The 21,051-nt window shown below is 35.4% G+C and overlaps 1 protein-coding gene across 3 annotated transcripts in view; it reads right to left on the bottom strand.

Moving 5' to 3' along the window:
* pde8b (phosphodiesterase 8B) overlaps window positions 1-21,051 on the bottom strand; it is a 112,758-nt gene that overhangs the window by 29,404 nt on the left and 62,303 nt on the right. For all 3 annotated transcript variants that reach the window (XM_089123897.1, XM_089123896.1, XM_089123898.1), the window contains exons 3-14: window positions 15,456-15,646; window positions 13,226-13,285; window positions 13,072-13,129; window positions 11,452-11,540; window positions 11,283-11,361; window positions 8,482-8,622; window positions 8,170-8,258; window positions 7,793-7,847; window positions 5,200-5,251; window positions 3,932-4,009; window positions 3,528-3,604; window positions 2,643-2,807 (exon numbers count right to left, since the gene is read on the bottom strand). In XM_089123897.1, coding sequence (XP_088980023.1) covers window positions 2,643-2,807; window positions 3,528-3,604; window positions 3,932-4,009; window positions 5,200-5,251; window positions 7,793-7,847; window positions 8,170-8,258; window positions 8,482-8,622; window positions 11,283-11,361; window positions 11,452-11,540; window positions 13,072-13,129; window positions 13,226-13,285; window positions 15,456-15,646 — 1,134 coding nt within the window. The remainder of the gene's footprint in view (window positions 1-2,642; window positions 2,808-3,527; window positions 3,605-3,931; window positions 4,010-5,199; window positions 5,252-7,792; window positions 7,848-8,169; window positions 8,259-8,481; window positions 8,623-11,282; window positions 11,362-11,451; window positions 11,541-13,071; window positions 13,130-13,225; window positions 13,286-15,455; window positions 15,647-21,051) is intronic.

Raw genomic sequence — 21,051 nt, forward strand, 5'->3', positions numbered from 1 at the left:
CCTATTCTACTCTTCCTACACCCTCTCCTTTATTAAAGAGGTCCTATTATGATTTTTCACTTTTTACAACTTTTGTTGCTGTTTGGCCATAAAAAAGATCTGCAAGGATACAAAGCTCAAAGTCCATTTTAAAGGGAGATATTTTATTTAACAGAATCCACTTTTTAAGAACTACAACGAACAGCTTACTTATTATAGTGATGACAGTAAATTATGCATAATCACAAGTGCACCCTAAACCAAGCCCTAATCGTAACTCCATAGTAAGGTAGTTAATTAATATTACTTAGTCACCTTACTACATCACCTTAAAATAAAGTTGAATCAGTTTTTATAGTTAGTTTTTATATCGATAGCTGTGTAAAAATTTTCAAAAATTATTTTCCTGTGAACTGAAATCATTTCATGGGCAATTATGAATATGCTAAATGACAGTTGCCTTTCAGTCGACGTCGACTACGTCCTCCGTTCCCTAGGTTGCATACGTTTCCCGTACAACGACGTAGTTCACTGCTTCACTACCATAGTACGATGCATCGTTGGAGAAATTAACTAGCTAGTCACGACTGTTTCTCGAAGCCCACTGTCGCAAAGTATCGTTCAACCACATTGGTTTCGCACGTGGAGTAATAACTACTTTTAATGAAACAGTTTTAGATCCAATTAACGCTAGATTTGTTTTATATAAATTACAGACATGTCATCTGAGGACTATTTCTAATTGTTCTCAGTTGTTTTGCTTTATTACCAGACGCAACATTTGGCTCGTTCTTACATAGTATGCACCTTCGCACATGCGCACTCTTCAAACATGTTACTTCAAATCTTTTGAAAAACTTAAAGACGGAAATTACATTTGTATGTATTCTGAATAAAAGGCACCGGTTGTACTGAATTTCAGCTTGCTTATTTTGCTCTAGATAAGGATTTATTACCTCCAAATGTCATGCAATATAGAAACGATGCCTCTAACCACAGGTCGAGAGCTGTCGTTCAAACCACACAACTCTGCGATGCTGTTTGCGAATGTTTGTTGGAACGATGGTTTCGGAAAACGCCGACTTGTTGAACTATGCTGATGACGACAGAAAATTGCGACCATAGTTGGCTAACGAATCGATGCTTTCGGGAAACGCACCCCAGGAAGTTTTGTTTGTTGTGTTTGTAAAAATGGTATAAATGTTTGTGATTTTTGTGAAATCAATAAAAAGAGCGAGCATTTTTTTCCTGATATATTACAATATCGTTTGGCTGTGTCAGCTATTATAAAAACAGTGAAAAATTAGCACTTAAAAGATGTGAGCAGTTATTTTTTTGCAGCAGCTGACCTTATTGCATATGCATTTGTAGGAGTTTCTCTTTCAGACGCAAAATTTATGGAGGCGAGTATTTAAATGAATCGTGCAAGGTGATTTACTAAGGCAATTTACGCTTTAAGATTTACGCTCATCAATTTTTTTGTCCCATTATTTAAAACCCAAAATAAGCACCTAATTTGCGCTGCTCTTGGTAGATTGCGTTGGTCAATATTGAAATGATCCAGCGGCATCTGTGTCCTTTATTTGCGCGTCTTCAGTAGATCCCGCGCAGATCTTTCCACTCTCGTTTTAATGGGATTGCGCTCACCCTTTTTGCCCTGTCTAGTAAATCTGGCCCTAACAATTATGTACACAAAAATTTAATTTTTTAAAAGTACATACAGTATATTCAATGTTATAATTTCTTGAAAGAAATATTTTAAACTCAAATGCTAATGAAATGTTTTATAACTGAGTATAATTAGAAATTTCAATGAACTTTGTCCTGGCCTGATATCACCAAGCTTTCAAGGACTGTGGGAACACTGCCAACTAACAATCTTCTAACTCGTGTCTTTAGCCATAAAGTAAACTGGTAAAACTCCTTGGTATTTGTATCCAGCTAGTAAATCACTGCATCACTGTACTGTTCACTCTGCATTGACATACTGTTCAACTTGTATCATGCTGCCTGAAATCACCAACTCTCAAATCAGTGACTTCTGTGCAGCGTGTCCCTGCAAACCTCTGTCCATGTGAAGTCTAACAACTCTTTTCTTCTCTAAAACATTTTAAAAGTGGAATACTTTCAAAGGGGGAGACATGGGGATGTCAGACAGCGAGACTAATGTGTAAACAATCGTCACAGACTGCTGGCTAACTGTGAACCTCAAAAATAAGTGCATTCACATCTACTGACTGCCATTGACATACAGTCACACAGTCTAAGAACTTTCTCCCGTAATGATGATTCTCTGCTAAAAAAATCTGCTCTAGTTTTTATTTGCGTAAAGGAAATCAGTCTGTGGAATTTCTCAGCTGCCTAATATTGATCTGGACAGTTTATGATGTTTTTGTACTGTAATTGTTTAAAGAGGATTTAAGGCTATTTCTGTGTATCATGTGGTTTGATATGACCTGTAGACAGTTGTGCCATTTAGTTCCAAACAAGAGTCATATGATGGAAAAAAAGATTGTAAATAAAGATATAAAATGATAGTAATAAAATAAAATAAATAATAAATAGGACTAGTAATAAAATATAATAGCTTTAAGAATAAAAGTTGAATGCTTGTATTTGAGTCAGTATTAGGCATGCTAGATGACCCATAAACCTCCACTTACACTCATGAGCCCTCCCACCAGGTCATTGGTGTGGGGGTCGTCTTCTTTTGAGGCCAGTTGGGGTGAGTAGAGTTCAGTGGTCCGCAAAATCTCCAGAACACGATCCAGAGCTTCCGCTACTGTCACGGGACTGCTCTCCTGTGCTGCGTTAATGATATTTATCACCTATGAAGGCAACAGAATACAGGCAGACTGAAGACAGAGGGTGAGAGACAACTACAAACCACAAATCAAAGGTTTACATCCATAAATATCTCTGTAAAGAATTTCCCCTTTTGACACTTCCATTGCTTCCATTGTCACAAACAAATCCTAAATCATGTTCAAGTAATCGTAAATATACCACAGCAGACACAGACAGAGGTGTTCAGCACCTGTCTCAGGGTTTTGTGCCAGATGAACTGAATTAGAATTCAAGGATATGATTCAAAGTTAGCATTTACTGTAAATTTGATAATAAACCCATATTACTGCTATTTTTAGCTAGAAAAATCAAGGTTTGCAAAGACTGAGTATTAGCTTGACAAAGCCTTGTTGTAAAGTATGAAAAGTTAAAAAAACAAACAAACTATGAAACAATAGATAGATAGATATATAGATATACAGATAGATAGATATATATATATAAATAGATAGATAGATGGATAGATGGATAGATACAGTAAATTCCTCTTACTGTCATCTAAAGTAAAATTTCACAGCTTATTGTTTACTATAGCTTATCATGTACTACTTCTTGTCAGATGATTCTGTATTGATGCAGGTGGTTATAATGTCTATAAAGGTCTGAGTGTAGAAGTGGTTTTAGTTATCTTTAGTGATGTAGGGGGGTATAAAGGTTTATGGGCTTTTTGTATTCAGGTTTGTATAATAAAGCTGGTGTACCTTAGTGATTGGAGCCTCAATAGTCATGGAGTGGATTCGGGCCATAGAGGAATATCTGCGATTCTGTAGACTGGGAGCTGAAAGAGATAAATAGAGAGAGAGAGAGAAGAAAAAAGCTCTTTAAATAGCTCCATTTGCGTCAGAGTGGACTGAGACTGTGGGTGTGCTGATGTCATCAAGCTACGTCACAAAAAGCCCCACTTAGCTAGAGCTCACACACACACACACACACACACACACACACACACACACACACACACACACACACACACACACACACACACACACATCCTGACTCATAAAACACACTGACTTTTTTCATAATTACTTCTAAACTGTTAAAGGGATTCGCTTTCCCTTATTTATGGTGTATTCTGATGAAGCACATCCTCTCTTTCTCTTACCATCGCTGCTGTGAGAGCTGATAGATCTGACGTCCACAGACTCTTTCCTCCGGTCCTTGTGACGCAAGGAATTGCAGTCTGGATAAATACAAAAGAGGAATGAGCGCACACGTACATAAAAGAAGTAACCACAGTAATCATCTCTTACATCACTATTTTTACCTTCATCATCATCATTACTATGATTTAACATCATCACAAGCACAGCAGTGATTTCATGAAGCAACTGACACACATTCCTTTCTCAGAGTAATAAAAAACACTAGATGCTCAAATTTGTTTAATGAAAAAGCTGCTGATAATAAGCATGTAGTGGGTTGCTGCCAGGGCAATGTCAAGCGGTTGCTAAGGTCTATTATTTCGTCTCTAGGGTGTTGAGTGTTTTTTATTGCATTGCTATACAGTTGATAAGGTCTTCTAGAAGGCTGCAGGGTGTTGCCAAGTGGTTGCTATGGTGCTCTGGGTGGTTGCTAGGTAATTGCTTACTCTGATATTTTGGTATGTTGAAATCTGCAAAACAAAAATTGATAACACATCTTTCCTCAAAAACTTGCTACATTTGAGGTATAATTCATATTCAACCAATAATAATGGTGTGGGACTAGTTAAACACCAAATTAAATATTAAACAGTTAGTGGTTGCAAAACCCATTACTAAATTATTCTATATTATTAATGCATTATAGCCTTATAAGGCTTTCATGAATAAAATAAATTAAATCAAACTTTAGATTAAATGTAAAAAAAGTATATATATATATATATATATATATATATATATATATATATATATAGTTAATTTTTATTTGAATTCAATTATTTAAATGAACCCATTTGTATTTTACACCATTTTTTTTTATTGAAGTATAAACAATAATAACCGTGATTCTTGCACTAGAAAACAGCACAAATGATGTGAAATGGTGACCGCTGTTACTTTTATTGTGTCATGTAACATATGCACATGCATGCAGAATTATTATAGCTTATTTTACCAGTCTGACAGTCAATATGCACTGCATGGTGCACTGCAGCCATCTGTCTATTCTGCACCATGACCTATCTCTCTATCTTTTCTCTCTACTTCTCAATGCAGAATTGATCTGTGCATTTTCAATCATGCTTTTGTTTGCTTCACAGCATGTCACACAAACCAAATCTATAAATATCTGTTATGGGTTCCAGTGTGCTTATTAAGCAATCGTGCATGAGGGCTTCAAACACAAACAGTAAACAAATAGATAAAGAGAGATGTTCTGGTATTGTACCTGATTGTGAGTTTTCACCACAGCTTTTGTCTTCTTTGCTCAACTTATGAACCTGCAAAAACATATCTCTGATCAGCTCTCTCTCTCACACACACAGATATCTACTTGTTTCAGTTTGAACTCTGTCTGGCAACAACACAACAATGACAAATGTGCAGATAATATTAGGTGACAATTAGAGGGTGGCTCTTGGCCAGAATAAGCTACAATATGCCATAGGGTTGTCACACTACCAACATTTTAGTAGCCAATACCAATACCAGTTTTGATACTTATTTCAATAATATCGCAATAATAGAAATATTATTGAACAAACACTGTGATTTAAAAAGTGAACTATTAACATACATTAAATATGATTCAATACAACATTAAATTAAATGTAAAAATTATTAAGTTTAATTAAATATAAATACCATTAAAATGTTTTAAGTCAGGCAGATTTTTTTTATTAATACTTTTATTTAGCAAAGATGCCATAAATTGACTAAAAGTGACAGTAAAGACATTTATACTATTAAAAATGTATTGTATTCATCATAGAATCCTCAAAAAAAAAAAGATTGTCCCAGTTTCCACAAAAAATATATAGCAGCACTACTCTTTCCAACATTGATAATAATAAGAAATGTTTTTTTTTTTTTTTTTTTTACATAAAATCAGCATTATAAATTATTTCTGAAGGATCGTGTGACTGAAGACTGGAGTAATGATGCTAAAAATCAGCTGTCTTTGCAATAATAAATTATTTCAACTTACATTAAAATACAAAACAGTCATTTTAAATTGTAATACTATATGACAATATAACTGTTTTACTGTATTTTAGCCTTGGTGAGCATAAGAGACTTCTTTCAAAAGCATTATAAACCAAACTTTTGAATGGTAGTGTAAATATTAATATAAATACTAAAAAAATACTTTCACAATAAAAATTACAGCAATTCATGTTTAATCACACATTGTTTCTGAAAACCAGGCATCTAACAAAATGTTTTGTTGCCGGTGTGTTGTTGTGGCTAGTTAGGATAGAGATAAACATTGAACAGAGGGTTTATCACAATGTCTGGTTTGTGCCTGATCGTTGAGTTCACCTAGGTGGAAATCCTACCCGCTGCAATCCATTTAATCCTTTTAACATGATCAAGTTTTGAATGAAAGAAACAGGATTTTCAGTCTTAGGTTAGAGATTAGAGAGCACTGCCAAAAATGAATCTACTGTATGCAGTGTGATGGTTGCACTTTAGTAAAAGTTACATGCTACTGACAGAAATACAATATGGCTATATTACATTTACGTTCACACTCATATATGTGCACAAACACACACTCAAAAATAGATGCCATGTAGGTAAGAGGATTAAAGAGCCTAGTTACATCGTCCTGAAGGATGAGGTCACAGAAAGTTTCATGACAAACTCCCTCACAGCACCACAAGAGAAGATTTACTACATGCTCTCTGCTCTGATAATTACTGCATTACTTTCATCTCGATTGATCCAGGGGAACTTTGTAACGTGCATTTAATTTCTTAATATTTAACTGGAAAACTGTAATGTTTTCCAGTTAAAATATAATTTTTTTAAGTATATATTTTTGAAAGAAGTCTCTTATCCTCACCGAAGACACATTTATTTGATTAAAAATACATTTAAAAATGTAATATATTCCTGTGATGTAAAGTTGAACTTTTCGGCATCATTACTCCAGTCTTCAATGTCACATAATCCTTCAGAAATCATTCTAATATGCTGATTTGCTGCTAAAAAAAAACATTTCTTCTTATTATTAATGTTGAAAACAGTTATGTACGGTTGTACTGTAACAATGTACTGACCCCAAACTTTTGAATTGTGGTGTAGATATTGTTTTTCCTCGTTTTAAATCCTGTTACGTATGCTTACGATAAGAAACAAAAGTATTTGCTAGTAAGGTAAGAAAAAATAAATTCAAATTATATTCTCTAAAAACAAGCCATATTATTTTTACTTTTTAAATAAATGCAGCTTGTGTTAAGGAATTTAAGATATTTTTGTTGAATAACAAGACAAAAACACTTGCTAAATGCCTTATGAAAGCTACTTAAGAAAAGCTTCCACTGACCCAGTTGGATGGCAATAAATATTTGATTCTAGTCTAGTCTACTATTATCCACTGCATTTTGACAGAAAATAGTTACCATGGTAGATTTTCGTAAGGCTTGTAACAGACACAGACGCGAGTAATAGTAACACCAGTGAGTAAAGCTACAGCTATTTCACACACGCGTCAGTGTGTCTGTTTCTCGCGGGCCTTTCTGATCAGCAGCTCCACCTAATGCTAGAACTAACAGCAGGGTTTAGACTTGAGCCTGTGGAGGGTTATTAATAACCCTGACGCCCGTCTGGCTCTCTGACACTGGTCTGTCAGGATGGATGGTTTAACATAACTAACATTTCTGCCCACTCCTGTTCCCATGAGCCTTGCACACTTAAAACGTTTTGCTGCCAATTTGGGAGCTCAATTAATAGCTTGGTTAATATTTATTAGACACTCACTGATTAAAAGGAATCTTAATGTAAATATCACATGGGAAAGTAGATAAGAAATGTACCTGTCTGTGGTTGTCACTGTAAGGCCTCTTGATGGACACAAAATGGCGAATTTTTCTAAAAGATAAGGAAACAATTGACCTATTTATTGTACTGATTTGTCCATTTATTTAGAACATAAAAATAAAATATAATTTATAATATTAAATATTTAATTTGTAATAATTTAATAAATAAATACTAAATAATTTGTTTTACTATCATTATTTTTTTAAATACAAATATTTGTATATATACAAATATATTAATATAAATATTAATTTATTACAGAATATTCATTTTTAATTAAATTACAAAATATAACATTTAATTTATAATTAAATATCATAAATTATAATTAATAAAACATTTTATCACTTTTTATGATCATGTGACTTACCCTCCCTGGCCAATCACAGGAGTGATTCTGACATATTGCTGAATACTGTCCCCAGACTTCCTCCGTGAAAAATAGATCCCCTGCCATTCCTAAGCACGCAAACACAAACATAAGTAAAAAAAAAAAATCATATCTAATAATTGAATAAATGATATGTATTGTAAGGGTTATAAAAGTTGCACATTGCTTAAGTCAAATATGATAGTAATAGTTTATAGTAAGACCCTCATAAATAGTTTGACCCTCATAAATCAATAGTTTGACCCTAATAGTTTGACCCTCATAAATCAATGTTCCTAATGGCCGGCTGACCTTTCCTTTCTTGATGCAGGTGTTGATGGTGTCCAGCAGGTCGGCGCTGTTCTTGTCACTCTTAGGTAGTTCAGTCAACTCTTTACCAATCACTTCGGCTCTGTGATAGCCCATCATCTTTTCAAACGCTGGATTTACATACTAAAAATACACAGAAGAATAAAAACACCTGCATGTCAACAAGTATGCATTAGAGAAAGGGGAAAACATTACATTACTTTTACTAAATAATTTTTTTAATCTATACTAAAAATGCTTTAATATTTAGAATATTAATATTAATTTATTTTACACTGTTAATATTTGTTTGTCTACAAAAGCAAATAATATATTTGAATTATGTTTCAACGTTGAATAAAAGTCGTCTTCTTAAGGTAAAAGTGTATTAATCTGGCACTGTAAGTGACATAAACAACAAATACAAATTATTATTAATTATGTTAATAAATGTTATGACAATTAATCAGAAGCAACATTTTATGATTGTTACAACCTTACACTAAATCGTTTTGGATTTACAAAACATCAAAATAAATATGAAAATCTTGCTGTCAAAAATGACGTGGGTTCACTTTAAATATTTAATTTGTAATAATTTAATAAATAAATACTAAATAATTGTATAAATATATATATGTATATATATATATATATATATATATATATATATACACTGTATATACATATACACACGTATATATATATATATATATATATATATATATATATATATGTGTGTGTATTTCAAAGTTTTTTTACTATCATTATTTTTTTTAAATACAAATAAATTAATTAATAAATTAATTTTCAAATAAATTACAAAATATAACATTAAATTTATAATTAAATATTATAAATTATAATTAATAAAACATTTTATAACTTTTTATGATCATGTGACTTTGGATTTACAAACCATCAAAATAAATATGAAAATCTTGCTGTCAAAAATGACGTGGGTTCACTTTAAATATTTAATTTGTAATAATTTAGCTTTAGGCCATTCACTGTTCTCTAACTCTACTGGATTTGATCCATAGGGTGGTCCTTGTATAGCCTGGCTGCGCCCTCCTACGCACTTCCGCTCAATTTCATTTTACTTCAGTACTGCGTCTGGGATCGCTCCATATCCTTAAGCCTAGTTCACACTACATGATTTTAAAATGTTGGGCTGAACTGTGCAGTTCACATTACATGACTTGCTCTCAGTGAAATCATGAGTGTTCAAGTTGTTTAGCTGTTCACACCACACAACACAACGTGATTGATCCACAACAGGAGGTAACTCACTACACGAGTTAACAACGCACTACATAGAGATACAACCACGATCGGATGATAAGAGCATATCATTTGTGACTCAATGAGAGCTGTTTCAGTACTATAGTACGGTCTAAATCCTGAAAATAATCAAACAAATAACGAGTTGACAACAACACGATTCTATCTGGTCTAGAAACCATGTTTTGTAACGAAAAACCACGCAATAAAACGAACCAGAAATGACGCGAAACTACAGAGAAGAACATAACACGCGAATATGGACGTCAGACAGAAACTAGTGCTGCACACTGTTTGCTCGACGATCTGCTCTGAGAAAAAAAATGCAAAAAAGAAAAAGTAAGATTTACCTGGTGTCCTCAACCCATGCGTTGCTATGATTGGCTGTACTCATGACATCACTGAGATTGAGTCGCGCGACTGCTCGAGATATCTAGCAGGCTAGATATTTTTCTGAGCTCGGTGACCTGTCTGCGACCTGTCTGCGAGCTGTCTGCGAGCTGTCTTTGATGCGTTGTTGGCTCTTTCACACTAACGGATTGACGAGCGTTAATCGTCCGCTAATCGCCCGCGATTTGCACGCGATAACACCCTGACTTGTCGGCGACTCAACGATTTGCAAATCGGGCTTAAATCGGCTTAAAATCACGTAGTGTGAACTAGGCTTAAACTATTGTTGAAGATCCGCTCATGAGTCATGTCTGTCGCTCATATTACCAACTGTATATTTACTGATTCTTGTGATGAATAGAACATTTTGAGCCCCTTTGTGCACTCATGCAGGAGGTTGGTGTGTCAGTTTTACATGTTGTAAATCATACAAATTGGTTGTGATTTAAAAAAAATAATTGTCATAAATAAAAATGTGAAAAACCATACTTTGAAGATATTTGATTTTCAGTTTTAGATGGCAATGGTTGATTTGTTTTACTAAAAAAACTAAATGCCATATAAAAATGTACAAACACATACTTTGAAGACCAAAATTAAGGTAATTAAGAAACAATAAGACATAATATGAAAAATTGTTGTTTATTACACATCTGCAGATAGAGACTGATCATTCACTGTAGCAGCTAACGTTACAGCATTTGCGGCAGATCAGAAAACGACCACAGGGGCGTATTTGTAATGATTAGACACAGCTTCCACCATTGGATGTATATATCACTGTCCTTCGTGTCAAAATATAAATTTCGAATTAATAATTGTTCCTAGATTAACAAAACCTGCGGCGCTCGTAACATAATCCTCTTCGGCGCGTGACATACGTCACTCACGACACCCCGTTAGCGATTGGCTATGGCAGATCCAATAGATTTGAACTTTAATAGTGAACCCGCCTACAAGGAAGGAAACGTTTCTCAATGGAGCGGTTCCAGACTCTATGTGGAAATGAAATGAACTAGAGTCTGGTTGAACCAGGCTAGTCCTTGTAAGGATGTAGATTTGAACAAAAAGTGCCTGCTTAAATGTGACCAAAGCCCCGTGGGACGATCTGTTTGGATACCAAAACTCACTTGAATGACATGATCTTCACTGCTGATCTCCACGGCTTCCTGACACTGTTCTAACGCGGTGAACACAGAGTTACAAGCCCTGCAACATCAGAAACACAAACAAATATTATATATATATTTTAAACCAGCTTCTTTAGCTCTGAAATTGAAGCACATACTTGAGACTTACCTCAGTTTGAACTGAGCTCGAACCTCTCCATGTTCTAACTGGATTAACTCATTATAGCAGGCTGACACACTGCTGTTCTCCAGGTACCTCTGAAAGAGAGAGAGGCATATAGCTCATAGTCTCATACAGCACTGCATATATCATACAGTATGGACGCTGTCCTATTTTCTACTGCCTGCTAAGTTAAGTCAAGATTTTCCAGCTGGGATCAGTAAACAAACTTATCTGCTCTGGGTATTTATATTAAGGAACGTCTGGGAAGTCTATGGGACACGAAACTGAACTGAGATGAATGTTGAAATGCATTGCTACTTGTGAGTGTAGTGTAATAGAATCACTTAAAATTTTTAATAATAAAAATTCTGTCATTAATTTCTCACCCTCATGACGTTCCAAACCGTAAGACTTCCGTTCATCTTCATCTTCAATGAAGATATTTCTGATGGATTCTGAGAGATTTCTGTCCATCCATTGACAGGAATGCGTCAAAAAGTTCATAAAGAGATAACGAATGTAAAAAAACGAATCCATATGAATTGAGCGGTTTAGTCTAAATATTCTGAAGAGACTTGATCGCTTTATACAATGAACAGATTGAATTTAGGCATTTATTCACATATAAACATTTATCAGTGAACATAAACAGAAGCTCAACCAAATCTGCTTGACGCACGAGAACAAATCTCTTGTGAAAGCCCAAGCGTGCTGCGTAACACGAGAATGAAGCACGTTGGTTCTCACACGTCAAGCTTCCGTTTACCACACCTAATGTGTGTTGATGAATGTTTATATGTAATTAAAAGCCTAAATTAAATCTGTTCATCATATAAAAAAAAGTGTCTTAAAAAAATTTGGATTCAACTGCTCAATTCATATGGATTAGCGTTGCGATCTCTTTTATGAGCTTTATGAAGCATCAAAATGGTAGTTGCATAGCTATCAATGGACGGACCGAAATCTCTCAGAGATTTCATCAGAAAGATAAATCATTTGTTTTCCAAAGATGAACGAGTCTGGTTTGGAACAACATGGTGAGTAATTAATGACAGAATTTAATTTATTTTGGTGAACTATCCCTTAAATAACTTTGTCTAAGCAAAATTATATCTAAATTATGACCATGAGCAAGGATATACAAGAAAGGAATGTTATGTACATGGAGCAAATTTATAATTACAAATACTACAATTTTTACAGTTCAAATTATTTATTTTTACATTTTATATTTAAAAAAGGAGGCAAATTAAAAAAAAAAAACTGTGGTAATCAACAGTAAAAATGCTGCTGATAAAAATGAACTAATATTAAACTAATGACAGTCCTTTAAGGCTGTTTTGTACATATTAGCCAGAACAGGACATGAATGCCCTGCCCCCTGCTTGTCCCGCCCATGTAGAAGAGCAGAAATCCTTGTTTTAAGGCCCCAGTATACTTTGAGAGAAACCGAAGAACAAACTTGTGTGACATAATTTCAACCAAAACGAAGTTTGTTTCGGGAGTTCAAAACAGCTGGCCAAAGTGAACTTTCCAGAAAAGTTTGCTCTAGCCAGTTAACACCTTCGAACTAACATTTGTCTATGGCGATTATGTAGGTAGGTGTGCTCTGAGTAAAATACTCACTCTGGAGAAGCCAGCAGAGAGAAGAGGAAGGACAGATGGTTCCTCCTGATCTGAGGGACTGTGTGTGAGAGAGAGAAAGATCAGCAGGAGGAACATGATGGACATCTGTAACACATGGATAATAGATCCAAAAGTGTACCGAGGTAAATCTTACATTTGTGGCAGCACAGCCAAAATAACAGTGTGTTCAGAAGGCTTAGCCGCTCGGATCATCCTGTTTAAAAACACACACAATAATAAAAAAAGTAGGTTTTTATATTTTCTGATCCCATGACGAAGTGAAATCAAGCATCTTGTACACATTTACCTCTCTCTAGCACACACACAACTCCAAAAGACTCCCTCACACAGTCAGACGTCCACTGGGAAAAAAGTGAATTGGCAACAACTAGATTTGGTAGAGAGCAAGAAGCAACATTCTAATCTGAAAAATGAAGCCTACTCGGAAGTACGAAAAACTGTAATACATTGAAAATCCACTAGAGGCAGGTCCTAGAAGGGAGCAATTGTCCATAGACGATAGAACCCATGTTAAGATGTCCGTTTTCACAGCATAAATTCATGTTTTTACAGGTTGGTCTCATGGACTTTTATTGTATTTTTCGATAGGTTCCGAGTGCCCGATAACTGTGAGGGAGGTGAATTTTTTTTATAACTCGTTAGTTTAGATCGTATTTAGACATGAAATGTATGAAAAATAAGGGCGAGGTTAACTTTTTTCACTTCTATTTCACGTAGTTAGCACTATTTAGCATCAATGTTTGTGGGCAGTGGCACTGCAACAGTTAGCATTAAATCGCCTCAGATAAGTTAGCGTCCGAGGTAGGGTCAGGTGGGGTTTTGGGGGGCTAATACAATGCTAAATCATAAATCAGATTTACCTATGTACAATAACATTCCGATGTCCAGCAATCGATTTAAATAGTACATTGTGTTTAATTTGTCGTTTAATGAGATCTAATGTGGTTGTTGGGTCCAGTGGCAGAACTTTTGCCAAGCGTGTCAGAGGTTCTGGGTTCTAATCCGCACTCGTAAAGTTTTCGTTTTTTCCTCTCTCATTAAAACCGATTATTTTTATCAGTGGTTGTATATCAAGCAGGGACACTTTGTGTGCATTTTACTTTGTAATTTCACCAAAACAAATAGAGAGTCTCAGCAACGGATTAAAGTGCACATCAGAGTTCAAAATGGTGGGGACAATTATCGACCCTGGCAAAAAGTGGGGGTTTGTCCCACCCATAAAGACCCTCAGTCTCACACAAAGCCCACCCTTTTACCCATATATGGATTGGCCAGAAGGTGGGCGGGGTTAGGATTTCCCAAGATTTTCAAAAGATGGCACCGCCCATACCCCCCATTAATGGCCTCAAGAACGTTATTCAGAAAGTCTATGGGTGATGTCACAGACGCATTGTCCATTTTTTTTTAACGTCTTAAAGTCTGTGGTAGAGAGTTGCCAGCTTTGAATGTGTGAGTGTGTGCGTGCCGTGCAGATGCATTTAAACCAGTCTGTGCAGGAATTAACACCCACTGGCAATCAAAATCAGGCCATTTCCTTGACTTATTTACCTGCCAGCCACTTTGGTGGGCAACCTGTAACTGGTCTTAAAGAGTTCTTAAAGATTCACAAATTATTAAATCTAATAAACCGATTTTTTTGTGTGTGTGTGAAGCAAAAGCATGTCGTTGCAACCCAATATTTTCACACACAACCGCTCAAAAATATGGGGTCTGTAAGATTTTTATTAATCAAAGAAGTTTCTTTATGCTTAACAATGCTATTTATTTGATGAAAAATACAGTAAAAACATTGTGAAATGCTATTTTCTATTTAAATATATTTTAAAATGCCATTTATTCATGTGATGGTTAAGTTAACCCATCAGTTAAGTTGATGGTTATATTTTCAACATCATTACTCCAGTCTTCAGTGTCTCATCCTTCAAGAATTACTCTAATATGCAGATTTGAATTTTTTTTACGAATGTTGTCTATTATTATCAATAATTATTAACAGTTGTGCTGGTTTATATTTTTGTGGAAACATGATCATTTTTTTAATGTTATTTGATGAATAGAAAGTTCAAAATAACAGCATTTGAAAAAAAAAATAATATTTTCTAACATTATAAATGTCTTTACAGTAACTTTTGATCAATTTAATGCATTCTTGCTGAATTAAGAAAAGTATTAATTTCTTAGAAAAAAAAATCATATTGACCCCAAACATTTGAACAGTAGTGTAGACAAACAGTACATTATAAATGAAATATACATAAATGAATCATGATCAAAACGTCTCTGTGCAGAAATGTCCATGACACCATAAGGGAAGAACAGAACTGAGCGTGTGAGAGTGATGATGGATGGTTTGTTGGACTCACCTGCAGACGGCATCAGCCTCAAAGTACCGTGAGTGCCGCCCATCAATGATGACGATCTCGTGGTGTTTATCCATGAAACACTCCACCGCAGACTCAGGTGTTCGTGCGATGTTACACCTGAACCCCGCACGCTCACACGCCCACCAGAAAGCATCGCTCTGACTGTCCTCTTTAGCGAAGACCAGTAACACCTGAGCGAGAGAGAGACGGAGAGAAAGAGAGAGAGAGAGGTGCTGTTGTTGGTTGCATGTGAAAGGTCAACAGTCTTTCATCCTGTTGAGCGTTGTGTAACCATGGAGCTGTGATGTGAAATTCCACATGGGCCAGGTCGTTCAGGACGCCTCTGTCGCCGCTACCTCACTCTAGAGGCCCACCGTGCAGCGTCGCATGTGCACCTACAGGGGGCGGAGTGACCTCACCTGCTTAATCACTATTGCCGTGTCCCAATACACCTACTATGCCCTAAAAGTATATACTCTTTTTGTGAAGGAAAAGTATCTAGTAGAAGAATAGGCAAGCTAATAGGCAAAAAAAAAAAAAAAACATTCTGTCACATAATTTACGTGCTTTCTGTCACAATAAACCGGTCTGTAAATCATCCAGTCACACTTAAAGGGATAGTTCACCCAAAAAATTTGGCATCATTTACTCATCCTTATGTTGTTCCAAACCTGTATGAGTTTGTTCTGCTAAACAAAAAAGAAGATATTTTGAAGAATGCTAGTAATCAAACAGTTTCCTATAACCATTGACTTCCATAGTAGGAAACAAAAAATACTATGGTTCAGCAGAACGAAGAAACTCATACAGGTGTGGAACAACATAAGGATGAGTAAATGATGACAACATTTTCATTTTTAGGCGAACTATCCCATTCTATTCGGTTATTTACGACAGTGACAATCACATTCTATATCCAAACTCACACCCATACATTTACAGAACTGTCAACTGCATTTTAGGAAAACCCGCGCTGTGTGAACAGAGCCGGACTGGACAACTTAGTTGTCTGTCACGTGACCATGTGTCTACCGTGTGTTGTGGGTTTTCGCGTGTTGCTTCACTTTCAGTAACTTACAGCGATGGAGATAAGACCTATGTATCATCTGAAGGTTTTAGATCCAGTTACTGTTCTCCACCAGAGCTGCTTCTGTCAGTTTTGTGGGTTACGGACGTCTGAATGCTCCGCTCTCTACCCACATATTACACATATAAGCAGCTGTCGTTTAATGAAGATTTGACGAATGAACTGGTGGTTCGATTACATTACATTATAGGCCTTTATCATAGTCATCGTGTTGTCATATCCTGCTCAGATTAGCATTAATGTCAATAGAAGGATGCCAGATGCCAGAAGGATCACTGGACTGATTTAATGACTGATTATGTTTAATTTAGCTTTATATCACCACCCATTAGCCTATTGTCTACAGTATAATGCTTTCCAAACATAACACTCAAACACAGAGGATATGACACGTTTACGATGATCAAACAATAATCAATTTGTCAAAATAATCACTTTTTCAATAATCATCTATGTGCTGGATATATTCCTTTGTTAAAACAATTTCAATTGATCTAATTATTGATGATTGCATCGTAAAGTAAGTGCATGAAAAAAATATGAACAATGTTGTTTAACAAATTAAGTTTCCCCTCAAACCTTTTAATTGAACCCCCCCCCCCCCCCCCCAAAACAGACTTCAGTTGTAAGTAGATTTGTCTAATTCTAATGCTCTTTAATGTGATATGTTGTTTGTACTGTATTCTTGCAGTTCTGCAATAAAATAAGGTGATCAGACTGAAGTATTGCACATACAACAGTTGCTCCCCTTTGTAATATTATGACACCTTTGTTTCACAATCCTCAATTAATGAGGTTGGTGTCTTTAGAGGAAGTATGTGTGTTGAATTTTAAATAAATAAATCACAACAATCCCGTGCAATGTGTTGTTTTTTACACTCCTAATTGAAGCTTCCGCTTTTCGAACGTGGAAGTGTGATAAAGGCCTATTGCCACGACAAAAGTGATAAGACTTTTCAGTTTTATGGATGTCGGCATCTTTTATGTTACTTTGGTCATTTCCACTATAAATACGGGCTTGACTCCTCTTGCACATTCATACAGACAGTATATGACATGCAACTTTAAATCCCAAAACCACAGTGTGAACGTAGCCATATACATACATTTTATTTAATTTTACACTACTTAAATAATTGTATTAGACAGAAAATTGATTCAGTCATAGATGAGGAGAATTTGATTTGCAATGTATTTAATTACTCAAACCTCTTTCAGTGCATCTTTACTTAACTGTCGGTCTCATGAACACCATGTTTGCCATATGCTTTTTTTCTAATGCAGGGACACCGAACGAATGCACCTGTCTCTGACTCTGTGAGTTTGGGCATGATCAGCCAAGTATCAAATTTCATTCATAATCGGCCTTACAATTGTTAAGTGTGTCCCCGGCTTGAATAACGCATCATATCTTATCTAATCTTTTCTGTTTTGTTTGTTTTCTTATTTGTTTTTATATATTCTATATATAAATACAATTTTACTTCTTTGTTACTCCCCTGACTTAGGCCTATGAGATCTTACATCAAATCTAGGTAACACATTTCTGTAACTTTTAACGCTGTGTCTGTCGACTCGTCGGATTTGGTAAATCTTCTTTATATATGTACTATATACAGTATGTTCTATATATGAAGTTTTCAAATCAAATTAAAATGCTAGTTGGCGTATGAAATAGAGCAGATTAAGCATCACTAGAAATAGTGAAATAATTAAATAGAGTGTTATACTGCCTTGGCAGATTTAGTGACCCTGCTGTATATCTGCACATGTTCACATCAGACTAAAAAATGTAGACATCACTAGAGTGAATTTGAGGGGCATTACAGATGGTTTGTCCAGTAATATTAATATTAATAATAATAATGTAAATATTTCCTTTAGCCTAGTTTAACTTGAAGTGCTAAAATAACTGAAACTAAATTAAGCAAAACTAGTAAATAAAATTAATAAAAAACAGATTAAGCCATATTTAAAAGAAAAATAAATCAAAAACTAATAAAAATGAGAATATCACTCAAACTCACAAAATGAGTAGGCCTAATACTATACAGAATATATATATATATATATATATATATATATATATATATATATATATATATATATATATATATATATATATATGTTTTTGTTAATATTTAGAATTATATATATATATATATATATATATATAATTCTAAATATTAACAAAAACAATAATAGTATATCAATGATACTAAAATAACGTCTGGATTTTTTTTGGAATTAATTTCAAAAGAACCTTAAAAAAGGATGACAGGTGATTCATTTGTAAAATCAATCTTGATTGATTTCCACAGACACATCAGCTGAATCTGACTTTACATAACAGGTTACATAAACAGCCTCAATTTATCGTGACTGACAAGCGGCACTCAGTCATTAAGTTAACATTACATACACTTTCTCTTTTTAGTTCCACTTTTAGTTAACCATAATTCCCACTAATACCACACACACACACACACACACACACACAGCATAATCTCTCTGCCAATCCTCTGAGACATCTCAAGATTATCCCAGAGGTCATGAGCCCATATTAATAGGCCTTTGGTGCCCTCACTCACTAGTTGGAAACAGGATAATGCAGATATGATAGTAATGCTTTATTATATCACAGAACATTTTATCGCTCCATAGCATGTACATATCACTAAGGGCCCTGCAGTGATGCATCATGATGTCACAGTGTCATTCCACAACGTAATAGTCCAGAAACTATGGCCAAAGCACACTGTAAAGTTCCAGATGTGACAACTGCATTTCAACTGCACCCTAAATTATTGTTCTTTGTGTCTAAAGAACACGACTTATTCACAAACTTGCTATGATTAACACCGTGGAAACTATATTAGCAATGCTATGCATCTTTGGTATCCATTATTTTTGACCAAAGTGACAAAAGACTCGTTATGTTTTGCAGTTTTACAACTACTGCTGATACAGACATTTTTGGGCTTGTTATGGAGTTTTTTAAGTGAGAAGTTAGGGTTCTTATTATTTTCAAACCATTTGGACTTATTTCAATTATATGGGCTTGTTCTTGTTTGCTGTTTTTTTTTTCTAGCAAAATCTGGGTGTTTTAATGGGTAGTGCTAACAAATTGCTGAAATCAAAAAAACATTTTACTCAATAGCCAATATTGACATTTTAAAAATGCTATTATCCACTGACAAGGCCGACAGATTTTGCCTCGAAACAAGGAGGATCTAACACTTCTGATGCTTGCCAAACCAGCAAGATTATCGGCCAATGCCAGATTTTTTAAACTGGTCAAAAGTTGGTGGTTAATTTAAATAAAGTCAAAGCACATCCTCCTCATTTAAAGCATTTGATCATTAACTTAAAGCAACCTGAGGTTTAGCAACTCCCACATGGATTCAGTCTCAGCAATTAAACGATTAAACATGCACCTTTTGTTACCCATCCCAGATCATTAACCAGATCAAAGCCAGGAGTTCTCAAACTTTTTGGGGGGCATGGGATCCCCTCATAATTAGGGCCCAAGCCCTGAAAGGGCGAAGGCCCTATTGTTTTCCTTAGGATTATTATTATTAGGGCCCAAGCCCTGAAAGGGCGAAGGCCCTATTGTTTTCCTAACGATTATTATTAGGGCCCAAGCCCTGAAAGGGCGAAGGCCCTATTGTTTTCCTAACGATTATTATTATTATTATTATTATTTATACGACTATTTGGGCACTTTTGGGGCCCTTAACATGCTCAAAAACTCTTGAAACTTTGCACACGGGTCAGAATCCGCGGCCATCAGGGCTGGGCTGAAGATGGTACCCGGGCGTGGCAGGGGGGCTAGACAGCGCCCCCTGGAACGGGGTCCGAAAACTTGGTCCATAACTCAAACACGCTTGCATGTAATAATATGAAACTCGGTACACATGTTGATCTCATCGTTCATATATACCTCAAACTATTACTTTTTACCCCAGCCCAACAGGAAGTCGGTTATTTAGGGTTGTTCATAAAACACTCGCAATGGAATTTGAAGTACTCCTCCTAGAGAATTCAAACACACGGCACGAAACTCAGTCAGCATGAAGTCAAGGCATTGAGGATGAAAGTTTGCGAGGGGATTTTTGATATCTCGAACGGTTTGGCCGTGGCGAGGAAACGAACTTATGGCGATAATCGTGAAACAGGAAGTGTGTCAGAACTTCAGCATACATTAACTGATCTTGATGAAACTTCAGCAGTTTGTTTGTTGTAAGAGGACGATCACATGGATGTGAATATTGTGAGTCAAAGTTATAGCGCCACCAACTGGCAGCAGGAAGTGTGTCACTTTCAAAATGCTTTGAAATCACCCTCTTATTTTTACCCGATTTGCTTCAAACTTAATCTGTATAATGTAAATACATAGCAGATGAAGACCTGTGAATGGATTCTTGATATCTTTGATACTGTTGCCGTGGCAACGCATCAAACTTTAAAATTCTTTTTTTTTTGATGATTTTGAGACTCTTAGCGGCT

The sequence above is a fragment of the Pimephales promelas genome, chromosome 19 (assembly GCF_988280905.1).
Source record: "Pimephales promelas chromosome 19, fPimPro1.hap1.1, whole genome shotgun sequence".
NCBI lineage: Eukaryota > Metazoa > Chordata > Actinopteri > Cypriniformes > Leuciscidae > Pimephales > Pimephales promelas.